Source organism: Astatotilapia calliptera, chromosome 9 (genome assembly GCF_964374335.1).
Source record: "Astatotilapia calliptera chromosome 9, fAstCal68.1, whole genome shotgun sequence".
NCBI classification, from domain to species: Eukaryota; Metazoa; Chordata; class Actinopteri; order Cichliformes; family Cichlidae; genus Astatotilapia; species Astatotilapia calliptera.
In genome coordinates this window covers 3,332,314-3,354,597 of record NC_137430.1, presented here as the reverse complement: position 1 = coordinate 3,354,597, position 22,284 = coordinate 3,332,314, and the positions used below count along the sequence as shown (strand labels likewise).

The 22,284-nt window shown below is 42.2% G+C and overlaps 1 protein-coding gene across 14 annotated transcripts in view; it reads left to right on the top strand.

The window, feature by feature from the left end:
- LOC113029844 (uncharacterized) overlaps positions 1-22,284 on the top strand; it is a 121,082-nt gene that overhangs the window by 67,058 nt on the left and 31,740 nt on the right. For 10 of the 14 annotated variants that reach the window (XM_080306309.1, XM_080306314.1, XM_080306310.1 and 7 more), the window contains one exon: positions 2,388-3,860. The exons of the other annotated variants lie outside the window; for them this stretch is intronic. In XM_080306309.1, coding sequence (XP_080162435.1) covers positions 2,388-3,860 — 1,473 coding nt within the window. The remainder of the gene's footprint in view (positions 1-2,387; positions 3,861-22,284) is intronic. 14 annotated transcript variants of the gene reach the window in all.

Sequence of the window (22,284 nt, the reverse complement as noted above, 5' to 3'; positions counted from 1 at the left end):
CCCTTTGAAGCCAGTTTCACTTCATATTTTATTCTCTGAGATTTCATTTCACTTTTTAATACAGGCCATATTCACACACAGTCATTTTGACTCTTTGACTTGAAGTTCTTGCAAACTATTGCACACACACACACGACCCTGAAGGATGCATCAGGGTCGTTTAGTTCAGCATCTTGTCAAAAGACATGTGGACATGCGTCCTGGAGGAGGTGGGGATCAAACCACTGACCTTTTAATTACTCGATGAGCTGTTTGAGTCACGGCTGCCACTTTTGTACCAATCATGCTCATTTCATATCTGAAGTCTGACATCATGAGCATTTTGGAGCCAGCCTAAACTGGCCGTTGGACAAATTGTAGTTTCTGGCAGTTCCGCGTTGGCGTTTCAGCCCTGGAAGTTTACACTGAGATAAGCAATGTTGTTCGCTTCACATATAAGTGTTTTAAATGTTGTGGCTGATATGTGCATGTTGGTACTGCAGGTCAGGAACATTTACAGTTTTTGTAACGTTATCCCACTGTGACAATCACGGTAACAAACTCCATCTGTAGTCCTTTAGAAAACATCCAGAATAACGAGCCTTTGCACCACAAACACTGCAGTACTTTCATTTGATGTGTTTCTGCTTCCCCTGATACATACAGAGCACAGTTGTGTCATGTGTTTGTTAATATGAAAAATGGTCCTCCAGAGAGCTGCTGTACTGTACTGTGTGGGTCCTGACAGCTGCTCCACTTTAGCTGTTCTTCTTCAGCTGTGTACCTTTATGTATATACCTGAGATCTAGGAACAAACTGGGCCACCCCTCCTCTCAGCGGACGATGTCCCCGCTGCTCTTGTTAGCACTCCTGTATCTTGCATTCGCCATCCTATCTTTACCGTCTCCCTTCTAGACTGAAATCAGGTTGACTACTGCCATCCATTATAAATGCCCTCTATTACTGAAGCAATGTTAAACTGTGGCACAAAACTAATGGAGTCTGCTTTAGTTACAGTAAAGTGACCTGTGTTTGACCTCCTTTCTGTGGGACCATTAAGCATTCTTCTTGATATTTTTTCCACGTCTTTCTGTGTCTATCATTGTGTGCATGTTGGGCACTTCACTCTAGGTACTACATACTTACATGCACACATTCTCATGTGCCTGCACAAAGCTATGTCGTTTGCTACTAGCTTAATTGTGAGTGTACACAATGTACTTGTCCTCAAGGCTGCTCTGAGTCAGTCGCCCAAAATTAGCCTATTGTCTCCATCCTTTAAGTTGCTCATATACTGCGTGTGTGTGTGTGTGTGTGTGTGTGTGTGTGTGTGTGTTTAATTGTCACTATCCATTTGCTCAGTCAGTATTACATTAGAAGAAATCTTCAGACTATCACGGCTTGGTTTGGATTACTTTATCCGCTCTGTGTTAAAGTTGTATTATTTCCATTTGTAGCTGATTCTTAGACTCTTCATTAATCCTTCACTGGGCCTCTGTGCAGCTCCACATTTCAACCATTGTCTGAAACAAGTTTGACTGTTTAATTCCCCTCCTCTCCTTTAAATCCAACTTTATTCTGGTTGGCTGCCCCTCACAAGCACAAACTTTAACCAGCTGCTGGGCGGAGCCTGTGTGCTGATATGTGTGTCTGCCATGACCGTATAAAGACTATTTCCAATCACTGACATTATAAAGAAATTTGGACTAGTCTGAAACCTTTTTATTTTTTGATTACTTCCAAATAAGCTGAGCTTATTATTTGAAACATAATATTGCCAATATGACCACTGTAAGTAAGTAGATCCTCTTAAAGAATATGAGAACATGCACACTTTCTTCACTAAAGGGCAACAGAAATGAGGCTCTAAATGTTACGCTGTTTGTGTAATCAGTATCCCAGTTATCTTGTGATTTATTTGCCTCTGTGTGATATTTATCTGTCCGTTTTGGTGCATGCTCAATCATCCAGGTAAGGAAATCCCAAAAAGTTGATTCTGTTCATCTGGACGTTTTCCGTGGGAGAAACGTTTCATCCAGTTCACTTCTTCTTCAGCTGAATCCAGATTTCCACTACATTTATGAACAGTACAAACTAGCACCACTGAATGAACAATGGGCTGTGAGGTCAGCTTCGTGATCATTAGTATGAAAATTGTCATGACCATTGATCAACAACCATTGATCAAAGACCACTGATCAATGGCCATGAGTACCTCATACTCCTCGATTCAGAGATGGTCTTTGCTTTTTCACGTAAATGGCCTCCTTGACCCCCGATTCAAACCAACCCTGAATCAACTTTTTGGGCTTTCTCTGTATTGTTTGTTTTAGACTAAGGGAAAAAAGTTAATATGCACATATCTATCTTTACCTACCTTAAACTATGCCCTCTTCACCCACAACAAGGTGCCTTAGGCTGGCCAGACCAGGCTGGCTGCCTGTCGACAGACCTCCCTTTTACTCCAAGTGTCACCACAGTGATTGCTCGACATACCAGCCATCTTGCAGCCAGCCCTGAGGACCCACCTGACAGTTGGCCTAGCCGTGAGAGCGCTGCCTATGCTGGAGGCGACGAAAGGGACAGGGATGGATCAGACCGAAAACAAAAGAAGAAGAAGAAAAGACGACAGAAAGATGAGGGATCCTACGAACAACTGGAGAGCAAGGGCCACCCTGAGATGCAAGCACTGGGAGAAAGCACCCGACCAACAGAGGAGTTCTATCATAGGATTGGCCCAAGGAGGGATAAAGCAGAGGGTGGTTGGGAGGAGCAACTTGGGAAGAGTGGAGGCCCAGGGAAGAAGGGGAAGAGCAGGAAGAAGCTTCCAGAGGAGTGGGGAGTGGCAGAACCATTTGTTCCTTCATCTGCTGTGACCTCTAACATTACAGAGGAGGACATGATGGATCTTGGGAGTTCAACTCTGGACAACCTTGAGGCCTACTTGGCAGATGAAGATTCAAGCCAGAGCCCCTGGAAAAAGGAGGTCTACCCAGATGAAGGCTTGGTATCTTCCCCTCTGTCTCAGGATCTTTTCTCCCCAGGAGCTGCTCCCATTAGCCCACTGGTCCTGAACAGTGAGCTGAAAGCCACAGCAGCTCCGTTTACTATGCCCTCTACCACCAACGGCAAATCACTCGGTTCCTTCCCTGTGGCCCCTCCATGTTGTGACCCATTTGATCTCTTGATGGAAACCGAAAATGCAAGTCTGGGCAACAGCAAAGAGGCTATTTCACCACCCTTTTCTCCAGAGAATGAAGCAGCAGTTGGTAATCTGGTAGACAGCGGCATGTTTGACAACAGCAGTTCTCTCCAGGAATGTTGTGAGCAAGCCACGCCTGAGGCAGACACCTCAGCCTTCAGCCCTGCCACCCAGCCAAGCCCAAATTGTTCCCCTGAAGGTGAGGTGTTAGCCTCAGCACCACCTCTCTCGCCGTCTGATGCTTCATGGGTTCTGAACAGCTCAAATATGAGCAGCAACAGCGATTTATTTAATTTTGCTGACATGGGTGCGCTAGGTCATCCTTTACCCTTAGGCCTAAACTTCGACACCCCAAGCCCAGCACCTCTCCGTTCCCCAAAAACTACGGCACAGGAATTCCAAGCCAGAGAGCTCAAAGAAGGCAAATCATCCCCAAAACAATCCAAGAAACCACGCTCTTCATCTTCTTCATCCTCTGTTAAGAGTCCAACCTCCCCAGAAGCTAAAAGGTTCTCTCCAATGGCATCGCCTGTCACCAGCCCCTCTTCCCCTCCATCGGTCCCCCCTCTGGCAGTTCCAGGATCTGGTCTTAATCCTGCAGCTAAGCCCTTCTTTCCCAGCTTTGCTGATCCCATGGAAGAACCAGCTGTGGCCAATCAAGATGTTCCTCTCGTTGAAGGTTGGTTGTAGTCACCCCTGGACAACGTAGAAATACATAAAGTAACTAAAACATGTAGACAAATGGTTGCCATGCATGTTGCAATCCAGCTTGGGTACTTCCCATATTTGAAACTGACGTCCGATAGATCTTGAGCAGAACTGATTGCTTGGGTGTATTATATTCATCAAGGGTTATGTCAATCATTACACCCATTCGTTCTGTTTTCTTGCATGGATACATTTGTCTAAAGACTTGGCTGAGGCTTGCTGGCTGTTTTTGAGTGACTAACGCATGGATTGAAGTGTTGACCAACAGGGCTGTGGATTGCCTTGACTCTAAAGGGATGTTTGGGTTTCATTGCAGTGGGATCGTATAAGGTATTAATCAGTACTCGAAGCCAAACGGTCAGTGTAACTGTAAGCTATATTTAGAGTGTTTTCAGGACTCAACACTACTACCAGACACAAGTTTCCTGAAGCCATCACCTCTCTATCTTAACAGCAATAAGTACTTTGACAAAGACAGCACTGTTACCTTGCAGAAGACAGAGTTGCTCATTTAGCGGGGCCTCATCTTTGATGTTTTAAACACCTACAGTACGTATACGCTTTGCATCTCCTAACTGGGAAGAAGCTGAATATAATACACTGAGTACGAATCAGCACCTTATACAGAACTACTTAAAAGAAACTGAAACATCCCTTTTATCTGTAGTATCCTGTTCCCAATGATGCACTGCTGAGATGTTCTCATGACTAACAGTGTTGCTGTTGACAGGTGTGACACTACTAACCATTCACAGTCTTCCTTCCTAGCAGCACCAGTAGGTATCTTCACCAAATCAAAACGAAACCTGTACTTTTCTCTTCTGTCCAGGTCTCTGTTAACCCTGTGATCATTATCCCTTTCCTTTGCATCCAGGGGTTATGGTGTCACGCTGTCTTCTTTTCCCTGCATCCAGTTAACTCTGTTTTCCTCACTACTGTAGCTGCCTGTCTTTGTTGGAAAATAAAAGCAGGTGTCCTGTTTTTTTTCACTAAAGGTGTTACGCAATAACAATTCTTACCCCGTCTCCTTGAAGTATAACGGTTCCAAAAGGCCAAACTGTAATTGTTAATTTTGTTGATTTTATTTTCCATGTTCTGTGATGATTGTTGCCTCGGCGGGTTCTCCATCATAGGTAAGTCCTGTTCTAAGTCCTCCTGTGGTTTTGTCTCTCTGTTGTTGTTTTGTGCGGTGTTGTTGAAGCACACATTTGGGTGCATCAGATTCGTTAACGGCTGTTGCTTCAACCATAATTGAGGTGTCACCAGTGTGCTGCAGTTAAATAAAAACCACCTTCTCATTCTCAGCTTGAAGTCAGGCTTGTTCTTGGAGTTTGCTAATTAGGCTGTTAAAATGGAGAATGTTTTGGCAGCTTATGCACTGTCCTCTTGGCATCATTAGGTCAGGATGTGCAAGGTGCAAAAGCGGGGGGTTACTCCATCCTCTTATTGCCAACCTTTATCTATGGTCAAAAGCCTTGGGGCAGGAAAAAATGCGATGAGGGTGCAGATATATGGCGATAATTAGTGGGCAGCATTAGAAGCTGTGGTGTCCCGCAGATATTTAGGATATAGTTGGCACTGAGCTTCAAGCATATGGTCAAAAAGTTCTGCGAATAGGTCATAAAAATAGAAACCCTTGGTTCGTGTAAATTTGCCCCCTTTCAAGATCTGGACTGCTGCTACCTTGCAGCATGATCTGCATGTTTTTAGGCCGGGTATAGATTAGTTTGAGCTCTGAAACTCAACAGATCAAAGCTTTTGGGCAGTTTTCTGTCAAGTTCACATTTTTAATAAAATACTGTATTTGTAGCAGTGTCACTCAGTAACATGTGACTTGAGTTGCCTGGGGATTAGTCCTGCTTGTGGCAGCCAGGAAGTGACTTGTTTTAACGTACCTGGATTTTAGAAAAAGTGTAACTTTAATAGGGAAAGAGTTTCCAGCCCACTGGGGCAGGCTTGTTTTTACGGCAGCCAGATGAGGAGTTGAAATAAAATGCACTGACGCTGCTGCTTTTGTGTGTGGGTGTGTGCATGCAGCCTCCATGTGTGTTTGTCTCCCATTAAAGTGTATATCTAAATTTAGGCATATGTGCATGTGGCTCTGTGTTTGTGTGTGCAGGTTTCTGCTTTCTGAGACGAGCTAAAGTGTTCTTTGTGTGCTGCTGTGATTTATGGAGATTCAGAGTTGCAGAGGATTCATTTCCTTGTCCTTCCTTTCCTGTCTCTGCCTCCTGTCGGAGGCTGTAATGAGGACTGAAGTAGCCTTCAGCTCGCAACAGGAACAGTACAGTGTTGAACCTAGCTATTAAGCTGCTTTGATCAATGCCTTCCCACCACACACACACACACACACACACACACACACACACACACACACACACACACACACACATTGAAACATTGTGAGTGCTTATTGCGTTCTGTTTGTGTTTCGTTTCATTAGTTGTGTCTATGTGTGATATTTGCTTGGTATTCCCGATGCTAGATATCCATATATTTGTGTTGTTGTTTTGAAAGCTTGTAACCAGCATGCACTGCTGAAATGCAAGACAAGTAACAGCATTAAATGTCCAGCATCAGATTAAGCTTGCATGAGTCCCTGTGCATGCATTGGTAGATACGGCTGCGGGTGTGGCGTGCGTGCTCGAGTTATTGCACATATATGAATAAAGTCAGCTTTTTATTTCCAAAAACAGCTGATGGGAAGGTGAGAGCAGGTGATGAGTTTTTGTACTTTATTGTAATCAAAGTCACATGATGAAATCGTGTTATAACCCATGAAAAATGTTTCATGTCATTGGACTGAAGAGTCCGTGTGGCTGTTTGTTTGAGGTGTGCACAACTCAAGTACACTGTCAAACACCAGGGTTCCCAACAGGACACAAACAACATTAAGGACTGCCTTAAAGGGCTTAATGAGTGTGGAGAAAGTATTCCGATTTGTGTTGCACTTCTTGGATGAAATTGTTCAAGTTGTTACCTCCTGGATTTGGCAGCATGGACACCTCCGATTTACTCAGCAGTATGTAGTGGTGGTTGAGTCTGGAGCATGCATGAGGCCTTAGAAGCATAGCGAAGCATTAGCAAAGACTTGGAGCCGGCAGTGGTCGCTATGGCTCGTCGGATTACGGCAGTCAAGGAACTTCACACATTGCCTGGTAAAATCCAGAGAGCTGAAGGAGTTTCATGAGGAGGAAGATGTACAGGAGCCTATAGCACCACCTCCTCAGCCAGAGGAACAGGGCTGGCATGCCCAACCTTTGTTCCCTGCGAGGAGCTTGGCTGTGAGGAAAGGAAAGAGTAAGCCCCAGAAACCGCTAAACGCAGCAGCCCAGTCCAGTGAGAGTTTCCTCACGAGTGTCCCCAGAATGAGGTTGACTATCGTAACAGGTTGTCATGTCTTTTATTCAGGCCAGTGCCTCTATATGTGTTTTTGCTGTGGGTGATATGAATGTGGATGTATCAAACAGTAGCTCTAGTAAAGTGCTTTCGCCTGATAATAGCTACACCCATAGCAGTGAGGCATGGCACACAACATCACTGTACCTGCACAGCTGAGGCCATGACTCTGTAGAGTCTATGAGTATTAGTTATGAGCTTGTTTTTACTGAGCATGTGCCGTCATCTCTAAATTTAGGCAATGTTGCCCTTCCAGCTTATTGCATGGAAAAGTAGACTGGCTGGGTAAGGTTGAGCTACATCCTGGTGCATGTAATGATGTCAGCTGTATAAACCCCAACATGGGGCTGAGTTTTGTTCTTTATATGAAAATATTGTGGAGTCCTTACTTGTGTAAGACTGAAATGTGCTGAACCAGGTTGGAATGAGAGCTTCATGCTGAGGCCAGAAGGTCTTTAAAGCTAGGGCGGAGTCAGGGAGGCATAAATATGTTCCTCTGTTTAAATATGAGAAAAGCACAAATGATAATTTAAGTATATGTTTTAAAAGGAATGAAGACACTGTGAGATCTCAATCCCTGGCAAACAATGGTGAACAAGTTTGTCAATGATTTCTAGAAAGTAATCAAAAGAATGAGTGATGTTACAACATCCACCAGCTAATATTGATGGTGTTAGTGGTTCGGAGGAAATGACTCGAATGTGGCAGAAACATCTCTGCGATCTGTATGACTGTGCCGGCGTCCCAGCTTTGGACAGGGTGAAACTGATAATAAGGAAGATGTTACAGTTTCTTCAGAAGAAATTTATGACGCAAATAGAACATTAAAGACAAAAGGCCACGTGGGATGGATCAGACATCTGCTGAACATTTGGAATTTGCTCAATTCTATCAGCTATGTTAGCACCCAACATAAAAGACAAAGCTGACCAAATAAGCAGCAGGGATAACTATCGGCCCATCTATTATGTTGTTCAAGGCCTTTGAAAGGACTATTTTACGTTTTGTCTTGACCTCTGAAAACCAGTTTGTTTTTAAATCTGTGCCTTTGTGTAAATGTTCTCTTGCTATGGACCCTTGTATGTCTTTAACAAAGTGAACTAACTAACCAACGCTATGGATGTGTTGTTTCCAGTGTGCACACAAAGGCAAAGATTGAGTGCAGCTGGCTATGTCTTCCCTCTTTTTGTAATGAGATCCTTTGTGTGTTCCCAGGGGTGGATCTTTGTCACCAAGAGTGGTATTTAAGTCTTATACCAAAGATACGAAGGCATGTGGAGCACAATAAAGAACGAGGAGAAAGATGTTGTAGGATTACAGAGTAGAGCATGTGGAGTCGGATAAGAACCTGATTTTGGATGAAATCAAGAGCAGAGCAGGGACAGAAACAGGAAAAGAATAAGAAGGCAGAGGAAGAGGAGGTGCCGGGGTACGGTGTACTGTAACCTCAGTGTATTTCTGTTAAAATTATTTTTATATCTTTTAAGAATTTAATGTATTGACTAGCTGTGCCACTAACTCACAAAAACCCGGTTAGCCAAGTATAGCCAGCTTTCCAAGAGTCAAAAAGACATTCTGGGCTCGTACAACCTTCTGAAAGGGGTCACTTCAGTTTCTCGGCAATGTAAGAGGAGCCAAAGCTCAGGACCTAGTTTCAGATTCCTCTTTTCAATTTTGTTTCTCCACCACCTCCAAGCTTACCTAGAAAAAGTCGAAGCAGGCCAAAATAACTGGGAGGGACATTCAGGCCACATCACAACAACACCTTCCCTCCTCTCCCACCCATACTCTCTCAGACAGACTGAAAACACAGGTGCCTTCTGGGATAAAGAGCACAAACATACCACTGCTGTGGCTCTGTCTCCCAGCATAGACATGTACAGTACACAAATGACTCATCAAGCTATTTAAAGACAACACTAATCCTCAAAAGGCAGACGGGCAGGCGTAACTGTACTGTATCAGCAGTCTATTTTTACCACATAGTGCTTTTCACTGTTGTTTAGCTCTGTTTCATTAGAGCGCAGGCTGTTAGATGGTAACCCAGAAGGGACATTCGCAGAGTATGGCCCTACGGACCAGGGTGAGCTAATGTCTTTTGACAGTTTTGGGGGAAGTGTTAGGATTTGCCTCGTTGGCCCCACTGTAGGAGTCGACAGCAAACACTAAGACAAAAAAGCAAGTCACTTCCAGGTTGGTTCATCAACAGAGTCACAAAGAACAGATTTAAACCCCATGCAGAGATGGCTTCAGGCCACTAGTGTGGGCTGTGCTTCAGATTTAATACAATTTGATATTGGCTTTTTAAAAAGACTGCACATCTACTATTCTTGTTTCTGTGACTCAACTAGATTTTTACTATTTTTTTGACAAAGTCAGACATGAATGATACTTTCCAATTAAAATTCATTTGCTTTCACATAAGGCCCTTTTTAGGAATAATGCTAAACTTGCAACTTGCCTACACAAACTAACTATAGATGTATATCGCAGTAAACTTGCGCAGTAAACGCAATGGATTTTGCACATGTTGCAATTTAAGTACAAAAACACACTGGTGAGGGAACAAATACAACATGCTGGTAACGAAGTCCTGGGCTCACTGTAATGCCACATTTTAGGGAACTTGCAGATGCACTTAGTGAAAGTAAACAGTTTAGCAAGAAAACCAGATTAATGTTGATTTGGTTAGAGTTCAGTCTGAGACCCAAATGCTGATCCATGAATAAAAATAGATTACATTTTAATGCAATAAAATAGGCATCATTTAACATTTCAGTCACAAATAATAGATGCATCCATACAGTCCATCCAACCTTTTTTGTATTTCATATGTAATGATTACCGTATTTTCCGCATTATAAGGCGCACCTAAAATCCTTTAATTTTCTCAAAAATCAACAGTGTGCTTTATGTATGAATTCTGGTTGTGCTTACTGACCTCGAACCGATTTTATGTGTAAAAATCAAAAATCTGTCAACAATGTTTTAGTATGACTTTGGTAGCTATGAAGCCGCACCGCTTGATGGATGGTTGGAGCATTACGGCTGCCACAGTCAGGAGCCTCACGGAGTAATCTGGGTCCTAAACTCCATAAACTTCAGGTCCCAAGGTCAAACAATCACTGCAGCATCACTGAGAGTTAAAAACTGTCTAAAGTCTTTCATCTTTAATAAAATGATCAGCGTTCTGCTTTACCAGGTGTAACAATTAAGTTTAACATCCAGGCATCCATGAAAACAGAATTTATTACATTTAACAGAGTTAGAAGTTAGCAGGAAGTTAGCTCGCTAGTTTCCACCTAAACATGATATAGCATGTTCTGACTGAGATTTCTGAAAACATTCAAACGTACAGCTCTGTTATCACTTCCAGCATAAATGAAGACAGAAAGCTAAACAGCAGTGACGTTTGTAGGGTTACTGAAGTTGGGCTAGCTGGTATATAATGATGTGTTATGTGATCGCTAGCAACACAGCTATGTTAGCATAACATAAACAGTGAAGCTGGAGAATGAATGCTAACTTTTTTCACTCACTAATGTGAGGATTCCCGATGGTGCAATCGCAGGATGCTGTAAACGGACCAAACTTCAGTCAGGAGAACAACTGAGATAATCCATCCACAATACGAGGTTAGTCATTAATATACTGCAGCAACATGGGAATAGAGCAGCTGCAGAGAATTCAACATTAATGAATCAATGGTACAGAAGTGGAGGAAGCAAGAAGAATGAGTTGAGTAAAGTTTGACTTATCTGACTGTTTTGTTTCACTTAATGAACCTTATGGTCTGAAAAATTCGGTACAAGATTACCTGCTTCGCTGCACAGAGATTTATCCATCCCAGAATTCAATTCATATTTTTCATACAGCGTCAAATCACAACAACAGTCGCCTCAAGGTGCTTTATATTGTAAGGTAGATCCTACAATAATACATACAGAGAAAAACCCAACAATCATATGAGCAGCACTTTGGCAACAGTGGGAAGGAAAAACTCCCTTTTATGATTGTATAGTCATTTAATTTCATGGCCCACTGAACATTTTAAAATATTTCTTGTTCATGTTACTAAGAAGGTCAATGTTGTTAATTTAGCAAATCCTTTTTCATTGTTATTGTTTTCATCTGTGGTATCTTCCATAGTATGACATTGGATTTGGAATTTGGATGTATGAGTGTATGCGTCTGTCAAGAGACACGAGAGAAAAGTTGACAGGAACGTCTGACTTTCCTAAAATTAAATCGGTTCAAATTCTTTAAAGTTACTGAGCAGATCTTGGCCTCTGTCCATGGTGCTGAACCTCCACATGGAGGGAGCCAGCTGTCAAGCCTGTGTTCCATTACCTTCAGCCTGTCAATGCTCCATTACTCACTGTTATAATTATCCCTTCAGATAAGAGGCACCTTTGTTTCAGAAGTTGTAATTATTTCAGAGGGTTGTGAAATGTAATCTGGAGTTTTTGCTTTGGCCTGACAGAATAACCTTGAACTATATAGAACATATAATTAATGTCTTTTGCTCACTTCCAAAAGTTTTCCGCTTTAAAAAAGTTGACCTGATTTCCAGGGTAATAGAGCCACTTCATGCTTAGGTGGCAGAAAAGTTTTCTTTAAAAAGGCAGGCCTGTATAGGACAGTGTGTTATATGTTGGTGTCCAGTTCATTCAGCTTTGCAGGGGAGGACAAATGAGTTTAATGTAGAACGTTGGGATGTTAGTCCATGAGTGTCTATAAACTCAGGTCCTCTCTTTCTAAAAGTCGCACTGAACCACATGAGAGTTCTGTGTGTGCTCAACAGCTGCTGAATGCAGATGAATGTAAAATAAATGTTTAAACAAAAGCATCTGAAAGCCTAAGATTCTCCTGGCAGGCAGACAGAATTCAGAGAGACTACGAGAAAAGAAAATGACAGGAGACTGACAGATGTAAGACAGAGCATGGTCCAGAAAGACAGGACATGGACAGAGGCAAGGAAAAAGATCGACAGGGAAGCAAATAGGTAAAGAAATACACGAGGTTTTGTCAGGAATACATTTATGGATGCAGAAAAGGAGAAAGGCAAATAAACAGCATGTATATAAACAGGTAAATGGGCAGATATGTAGACTGAGCCCCCGTGTGGTGTCACCCATGTCCAGCAAAAGGCAGACGATAAACTGACCCTAGTGTAACATCATATTTCATGAAATTCCACGGATTTGTAGCAAATAAGCAAATAATCTGTTTTGGCTCCTTAAGCAAAAAGTCTACTTACCTTGTTAAAAAAAAAATAGAAACTGTGGGGATAAATTTAAAGGTCTAAATGACAGGCAAATATTTCAGATCCAGAGAAATCCATTATTTGTAAGGATGGAGCGGCACCACTGGGAAAAAATGCTTCTTAGAAAGACCTTTTCCTGAATCGTGACCATAACGATTTCTCCGTTCATCTAACATTTTAAACACAATAACGAGGGCTTTCATATTTGACATGCAATGAATCCAGCGAGTAGACAGGACAAGAAACAATAAGCCAGTCAGTGCTATGTATGGTACCAACACTTGTTAGCAGGAAAAAGGAGCAACCGTTTATATTGACAGGTGCTGTCACTATAGCTAAGACTGCTGTTTGTGTTTGGACTCCTTTGCTTCACAGCCCAGTCAGTCTGCTTGGACCGCTGCACGTTTCCCTTTTGATCCAGGTGGGATATGTTTCTCTCCGGGCCGTCCCTAACAGACGGAGCAAAGTCAAGTACAAAGAACCCTAAAAATCCTGTCAGATATCAGGCAAAGAGCATTCAGCACCAACACTGAAGCTGTTCTGGAGGCTAACCTTTAACCTTCAGTCAAGATCACCCTACTTATTAAAACAGGATCCTTTGATTGAAAAGATGCAACATTCCTGTAGCTTCTCCTGCCTTTATAAGATAACTCTTACACTGAGACGGGTGAGGAAGTGGCACTGTGCACGTCCTTCATCTTCATCCAGCAACAGGTTAAATAGTCCAGATCATTTAATACAACTTTGTTTAAACTTCATTAAATAGAAATGTGAAAAATAAATGGATACAAGCTTAAGTTGAAGACTTGTTAAGTTGTAACGAAGCATCATGCTAATTTGATACTTCAGTATTTCACTTCATCTCGATTTCCTCTCCTTGAAATGGTCACACAGACGTTTGCTAATCTTGAGTTACTTCTTAAAACTGGATTTTAAATGGAGGGAATGTAAGATGTCAATGAAAGTCATCGTTTTTTAAAGGTTTCATTGGCAGAAAGGTAGACATAGACAGACAGAGACACTGGCTCTGGGGGAGGGACAACAGGAAGCATAAGAACTGATCGGGCAGTTGCCATAAAGGTTGAGGATCAGGTATTGTTGTAGTCAAAGCACTCAACAAAAACCAACACTGACGAGACGTTTTGATGGTATGGTTTTTGTCAGTTACAAAGACAGAATTATGACATTGCCTGTTGAATTGTTCCGTTGCTTTATTGGACAAGGTCTCCTTTTTGCTGCCATTTTGCCGAATTACCAACAAGAGCCTCAGGTCACCAGAGAACATTTTACAACGTTTGTCTGTGGAACAAACAAACAGAAAACACAACACAGTGCTTGATGTGAACTGTAAAAGCTCAGAAACAGTCAGAACCTTTTTCTGTATCCTAGCTATGCAGAAGAAGTAAACAGGGCAGCTTTTCTCCCACAATGGCATCAAAAATCAGTTTGGTTGACAGCATCAAGATGCACACATTCTGCATGTGCAAAGTTCCTGGCATCACACTGAGATGTTGAAGTCTTTCAGCTCTGACAGTTACCTGTGACAGTCAAAGGTACGAGGATAATCTTCCTACAGCCTGAAAGAGCGTGATGCTAAAGTAGCTGTTGCCTTTTTCACTTGCGACTGCCTGATTAGTGTCTGACTCTGACACAAACTAATCCAGACTGGAGGGCTGAGGTTAAAGTCAGGCTGGTTTTGACTAATGACACCAAACAACAGAAACAGCAGGCTAGCAAACCGAGCAAATCCACATCCAGTCAGTTTTCTTTCTATTTAATTTGTATCATAGCTTCCAAATGTGCCACAGTTCCCAGGCCTGTAACTTCTTATGATATCATGCTATCTAGGAATCCAGTGCCCTTTAAAGCAGATTACATGTATCTGTGAAAATCAAACCTTTGCTGTAGCCATAGTTTTTCCAAGTATGACAGCGTTTTAGATAAATTACACTTTGGTAGTTTGGTAAATAGCAGCTCGCTTTTTATTAAATTGACTGTTTTTCCTGTGTGGATGACAGAAAAACATTGTTTTACTGGTGTTGTGACTCTGGGCACAGTTTCCACACATTTCCACAGAATGCTCGTTCCACTTGATTTAAAGGATAAATATCCCCGTGCTAAAAACTTTGATATGTGGTGTATATGAATAAAAGCTCGTAACATCCAGCAGATAATATCTTTAGGCACGTTTATCAAAGAGAGGATGTTTATTAATGACCAACAAACTCCAGCAGTGATGTAGTAAGGAGTTAATTCACTGTTGGACGTCCTCGTCATTCATTAAGAATTATCTGTAATTTCTGAAGTGTATAAAAAACCAAAAACAGCACTGATAGGATGTTGGTGGTAAAGATACTCAAACTTGGGTTTTGATCCAACCTCCAGCTTTCTAGAAATCCACATTCTGTCCCTACATTTGCTACAGCCTCACATCATTTAAATGCCACGAATGCCGGAGAGATTCATCGGTTTTCAGCAGATTTTGAAAACTGGCTTCATGAGTAAATCGAGGATAACGTGACAGACGTGGCACTCCTTATTAATAATAACAAATTGGAATGTGACATTTTCCTGTCACTGTGTGTTCTGTGGATGTGTTCAGTCTCTCAGCGTCGTGGATCTGCATTGAGTTTGGTTAAAATCTGCACCGCTGTCCATCTAGGCTGAAGAGCTGCATCGCCTCTGGGTCCGTGTAGGCAGGAGGAGCAGGAAACTGCCTTTGGGTGTGCTGTAGATGTCTTAGGACGTCTTGTGTGTTTAAAGCGTATATGAATATACATATCTGAGAAAGCCAGAGGGAGTTACTGGATGTGGCTGAAACAGCCGAGGGCGTCGGATTCAGATTCTGCATTATGAATGACAACTTTACAGGGAGTGCAGAATTATTAGGCAAATGAGTATTTTGTCCACATCATCCTCTTCATGCATGTTGTCTTACTCCAAGCTGTATAGGCTCGAAAGCCTACTACCAATTAAGCATATTAGGTGATGTGCATCTCTGTAATGAGAAGGGGTGTGGTCTAATGACATCAACACCCTATATCAGGTGTGCATAATTATTAGGCAACTTCCTTTCCTTTGGCAAAATGGGTCAAAAGAAGGACTTGACAGGCTCAGAAAAGTCAAAAATAGTGAGATATCTTGCAGAGGGATGCAGCAGTCTCAAAATTGCAAAGCTTCTGAAGCGTGATCATCGAACAATCAAGCGTTTCATTCAAAATAGTCAACAGGGTCGCAAGAAGCGTGTGGAAAAACCAAGGCGCAAAATAACTGCCCATGAACTGAGAAAAGTCAAGCGTGCAGCTGCCAAGATGCCACTTGCCACCAGTTTGGCCATATTTCAGAGCTGCAACATCACTGGAGTGCCCAAAAGCACAAGGTGTGCAATACTCAGAGACATGGCCAAGGTAAGAAAGGCTGAAAGACGACCACCACTGAACAAGACACACAAGCTGAAACGTCAAGACTGGGCCAAGAAATATCTCAAGACTGGTTTTTCTAAGGTTTTATGGACTGATGAAATGAGAGTGAGTCTTGATGGGCCAGATGGATGGGCCCGTGGCTGGATTGGTAAAGGGCAGAGAGCTCCAGTCCGACGCCAGCAAGGTGGAGGTGGAGTACTGGTTTGGGCTGGTATCATCAAAGATGAGCTTGTGGGGCCTTTTCGGGTTGAGGATGGAGTCAAGCTCAACTCCCAGTCCTACTGCCAGTTTCTGGAAGACACCTTCTTCAAGCAGTGGTACAGGAAGAAGTCTGCATCCTTCAAGAAAAACATGATTTTCATGCAGGACAATGCTCCATCACACGCGTCCAAGTACTCCACAGCGTGGCTGCAAGAAAGGGTATAAAAGAAGAAAAACTAATGACATGGCCTCCTTGTTCACCTGATCTGGACCCCATTGAGAACCTGTGGTCCATCATCAAATGTGAGATTTACAAGGAGGGAAAACAGTAGGGCTGCTCGATTATGGCAAAAATGATAATCACGATTATTTTCACTGAAATTTAGATCACGATTATTTGACGATATTTATTTAACCCTTTAAGACCTACTATAGAACCAAGTCCACCAGAGCCTATATTATTATTTTTTTTTTTTTACATGCTGTAGTGCCATTTGTGGGAGCATTTCAAGTTGCTATACATCAATACAACTGTTATAGCCCATATTTTAATAATATGTCTGCATTAAGTCCATAGTAATTACATAAATTGCAAAAAAGTGCAATAAACTACAAAAAAAAATTGAAAATCGCTTTTGTTTTGTTTACATATATTTCTACTTGGAGAAATTTAAGAGGTTTATCCCTCAAAACTTTAAATACAATAAAGTTGCAAAAAATAGTTTACAACAACAGGAAATTTATTTTGAGTGTCTTCATAGTTTTATTTTGGAGATACAGCAATTTTTATATACTGCAGGAAAAACAAAAAACAGTCCTATGATGCAAATTTGCAAAGAAAACAGCAGGTGCATCATTTCACTGTGGGAAGTGTTACGAACAGCTGATCGGATCACAAAGCGTGTTTCTGGAATATTATGTTTTTGTTCCTGCAAGCGCTTTTTATGCAATTTTTTCAAAGCTATATGTGGAACGAAACCGTGACCGAGGACAAGCTGATGGCATCAGATGTAAGTACAACTCCTCCGGTTTCATATGCAAAACAAATTATTGCGCTAGCTTACGCGGTTCAGGTTCTACAGGGATTTAACAATAGTTACACAACACGGAGCGTGCTGCTCTGACCGGCTTTAAAGGGTTAACAATGACTTTAAAAAATAATATAAAATAGTGTGCAACACCACTGAAGTTTTTTTTTTTTAAACTCTCTTTTCAACCAGCGGCAGTCACTCTCCAAATAACTTCTGCTTAGCTTTCCGAGCTTCCCTCGGGTCCTCTTAATCAGCGGTCTCCAACCTTTTTTGCCCCACGGACCGGTTTATGCCCGACAATATTTTCACGGACCGGCCTTTAAGGTGTCGCGGATAAATTAGGGAGGGGCTAATAATCGGCTCAGTCATTTTTAATGATCGTTGAAAGCCCAGATCGTAATCGTGATTAAAATTCGATTAATTGAGCAGCCCTAGAAAACAGTACACCTCTCTGAACAGTGTCTGGGAGGCTGTGGTTGCTGCTGCACGCAATGTTGATGGTGAACAGATCAAAACACTGACAGAATCCATGGATGGCAGGCTTTTGAGTGTCCTTGCAAAGAAAGGTGGCTATATTGGTCGCTGATTTGTTTTTGTTTTGTTTTTGAATGTCAGAAATGTATATTTGTGAATGTGGAGATGTTATATTGGTTTCACTGGTAAAAATAAATCATTGAAATGGGTATATATTTGTTTTTTGTTAAGTTGCCTAATAATTCTGCACAGTAATAGTCACCTGCACACACAGATATCCCCCTAAAATAGCTAAAACTAAAAACAAACTAAAAACTACTTCCAAAAACATTCAGCTTTGATATTAATGAGTTTTTTGGGTTCATTGAGAACATGGTTGTTGTTCAATAATAAAATTATTCCTCAAAAATACAACTTGCCTAATCATTCTGCACTCCCTGTAGATCAGACACTTAGAGCTGCTTCATGAGTTGCAGGGCCGCTGGTTATGTTGGTACTTAATAAATAGGAATGAAACGCGCTGTCTCTTATGTGCTGTTTAGGGACATTTTCAAAATTGTCCTTTTTTAGATCATTAAGTATTGAGACAAACTTTGAACAGTTACCTGAAGCGTACAGCCTGGTGTAACACGATGGGCTAATTTTAATACAGAAACCCTTTGACAGCTTTTATTAATCAAAGCTTTGCTGTTATATCAGCATCTTTACCACCAATAGTTTAGTATAATTTTATTTATTGGGAGCAGTGAAACATGGAGTAATGATTAGGATTGAGCTTGTACACTACCGGTATTATCTTTCATTTGAGACAGAATTGATTTTTCATGGACGTCTATGTCACAGTCCTTATTGGTTTCATGGAGCCAAAGTGATAAGTTCAAAAACAAAAACACCTCATTTAGGCATTGAACAAACTTCATACAGCACTGTCCTGTAGCTCATACTAATCCAGCTGTGCACAAGTATTATTACTTATTATGGACAGTTCAGGAGATGATGTGTACTTACAGTGATCAGTCAGCGCATTAAAACCAACATAGTGTGGCGGGGCGTGGTCTGCAGGGCGTGGTCTGCAGGGCGTGGTCTGCGGTGCCGCTGCAGGGGAGGCGGACGCACCTGAGCGGCATCCGTAATCACGCCTCGCCAGCGTAAAGAATGAGCCAGCTCCCGAATTGTTGTTGTCGTTGGAGTGTGTGGCTGTGAGCTGCAAAGCTGCAGCCGACTGTGTGTAAAATCAACAGGGTAATAATAAAAGAAGTATGCAGCAAAGCATGTACGTGTGGGCGGGTCCGTCGGGGATCATTTACACCCTGTTTCCACCAAAACAGCTTTGGTCTTTTCTGGCTTTGGCATAGGACGAGTGAGCGTCCCACACCAGAGATCCTTGATTAGAGTGGCATCTGTGGCATTTTCAGGTAGGCTAGCAGCTCCACCTTTCAGATTTTCAGTGCAGCTCTTGTATAATTTGGCACATCTCAGCCTTTTCTTTCTCTTCCCTGTCTTTAAGAATGGCTTCCTGACAGCCACTCCAGACCATTTCTGACTTCAGTGAACAGTAGATGGATGCATCCATGGATTTTGTTGATACTTTTAATCTGCTGTAGTTTTTTTAGGCCTGCACACATCCTGATATGTTATCTTTTTGGCTAATAGATCTCGTTTGTACTACTTTAGAGTCAGCTGATTAAATTGGAACAAACTGGAACCAATTGCTCTGAAACTGATCAGGTAAAAGCACTGAACTAAAATGAGTGAAAATTCATCAAATGTCCAAATAAACACTTTGAAAGAGCTTCAAAGAGTCTGGAGGACTATTACACTTTAAAAATTACAAAAGGGTTTGGCTCCTTTGGATGTGAGATTTAAAGGAATGAGGGGTGGCTCGATTCAGATTTTACCCAGTGTCACAAATAAGTCTTCACACTGTCGGTCACAGTTCTGAGAAGAAGAAGAAACGACTATAATCCCCTTAAACAGCGAAACAAAGGACATATTCCCATGTTTTCAGAGCAGTCGGATTTTGCCTGATGCCTGTGATTAATACCAAGACACTGACTGATCTGTTTAACCTGCAGCAACAGGCACAGAAGATTAGTGGAGTGGAGTTCCTTCCCCGTGGTTTCCAGAATATTAATAACGTCCCCCTCCTCGTGCAGACGCACTGTCTTTCACTGCCGTCATCCTCCCTCCATCAGCCCCTGGCTCACCACCATCACTACCAAACACTCCCCCAAACCATTTCTGCCCCAACCCCCCGCTTGGCTGGAGCCAGCAGGCTGATGAAGAAGCCAGTTGCTATAGAAACAAGAGTCAGTTGCTTTGGTGACTAATGTGAAGAAGGGCTACCGAGGAAACAATAGATGTTTAGTGAGAGTCTGGCTGTTGTGATGGGCTGGGAAGGAAATGCGATTGAGCTATAAATAAACTGGACTAAAGACTGTCTCCTTGCATCATCACCGTCTTCACCGACGCCCTGCTGAGATTATTCTCCTCTTCCTCATTATCTGTCATCATCATTCCATCTTTGTATTGCAGTCTGTCAGAGGGGAATTAGCTTACAGAAAATTCCTGGCATATTCAGGTGACTTGAATCCTGCTAATTTCACACAACAGCTCATGACTAACTTGCATAAAAAGCCATATGTAAAAAAACAAGGCTTTTTGCTTGGAAGTAAACTATATTGTCAAAAGTGTTAGCTCATCTGCTTCAAATGCAAATTAACTTGAGTGACGGTCCATTCCCATCCAACCAAACATTTTTGACCATTTGTGAGATCAGACACCGATGTTGGACGAGGCGATGTTGGACGAGGCGATGTTGGACGAGGCGATGTCGGCGACCTTTCAGTTCAATGTTATTTACACAGCGCCAAATCACAGCAAGTTGCCTCAAGGTGCTTTATATTGTAAGGTAGAGCCTACAATAATAAATACAGAGGCAACCCCAACAATCACATGACCCTCTATGAGCAAGACCTTTGGTGACAGTGGGAGGGAAAAACCGGTCTCAGGGAGGGGCGGGGCCATCTGCTGCGACCGGTGGGGGAGCACTGTGCACCTCAGCATCTGCTGACCCCAGTCTGGGATTTTTATCTGGCCTACTGCTTCGTGGCAGAGTGGCTGTTGTTCCCAGTCACTTCCACTCTGTTATAATGCAACTAACACTTGACTGTGGAATATTTCCTAGTGAGGAAATTTCATGACTGGACTTGTTGCACACCTGGTATCCTATAAAGGTACCAGGCTTGAATTCACTGAGAGCCGCCCATTCATTCACAAATGTTGGTAGAAGCAGTCTGCATATGTAGGTGCTTGGTTTTATACCTGTGGCCATGGGCGTGATTGGAACAGGCAATACAGTGTATCTATCATCCACCATGCTACCTGCTAATGTGTCTTTTTTGTAATCACTCCTTAAAGAGTAACTCCATGGTTCAGCCAATGACACTAAAGGGGAGACGTTGCATTAAAATAACAAGAAGAGCTTCCAGCTGAAGTGTCGGTATTAGGAGGGAAAACGTACCTCATATGTGACTGGACAGGTGTTAAACGTGAAAAACAGATATATTCAGTGATACTTTGTACCACCTTTCTCTCTGTGGGGTTTCTGTTGCTTCGAAACCTATTTCTACAGAAAAGTTTCATCACTTTTTATCCAGCTTTTAATTTCCTGGTACATCCACAGCAGACCAGCCTGTGTTAATGTCTGTAATCATCAGATACTGCTACAACACGGAGAACTTCCAACGTCTGATGTCTAAACACCTGCTGGAGTAGATATATGATTTTAGGTTGCCACTGGTTACCAGGCTTCTAGTCCTCTATATGGCCTGAGGGGACAAACGTAAGAGTTGTGCAAGGAAGCAGAACACAAGTGCCGAATGACAGAAACAATATCCTGAATCATACCTCCTGCATGTAGGGCTGTTCGATATAACGATATATATCAGCTGACGATATAAAAACGTCTATCGTTTCATTTTACGCTGTCGTTTGTTTCGTGGTGTCGCAAAATAAACTGTTTACGGGAATATTTGTTCATGGTTCTGATGTCACTGTAGTGGCTACATTAATTTATTAAAGTTCTCTCTTTCTCTTATATTTAATATAACCACACTACGGACGGACAAGCGCTTGTTTTTATGCGTTGTCGTTAGCAACAACGACGGTAAAACCACCGCCTGTCCGCTTGTTCCACATAAACCTTTCACAATAAAGCTCAAGATCCTGTTGAGACTTTTCAAAATAAACTGAATCACGTGAAAGATGCAGATTATTTACGGATGAGAAGTAAAAATGAGCCGCCAGGTGCTAAAAAATAAACCTTAGAACAGGTTAGAACAGGCTTTTCCCCGCAACACGCCGTGTAATAAATACTCACAAAGAAAACAGCGTACGTTACAACTTATGTCTAAAAATGTATCGTTTCATGCATCGGCTAAAACACTCGACTCCGGGTAAAGGACGCCCAGCTGGAAACACTTCACGCAAGTCGAAATTCACAGAATTTACAGAAAATGTTTGTGATTTATATCGTTATCAGGACGATAGATGTCTTATATCGGGATATGAGATTTTGGTCGTATCGCACAGCCCTACCTG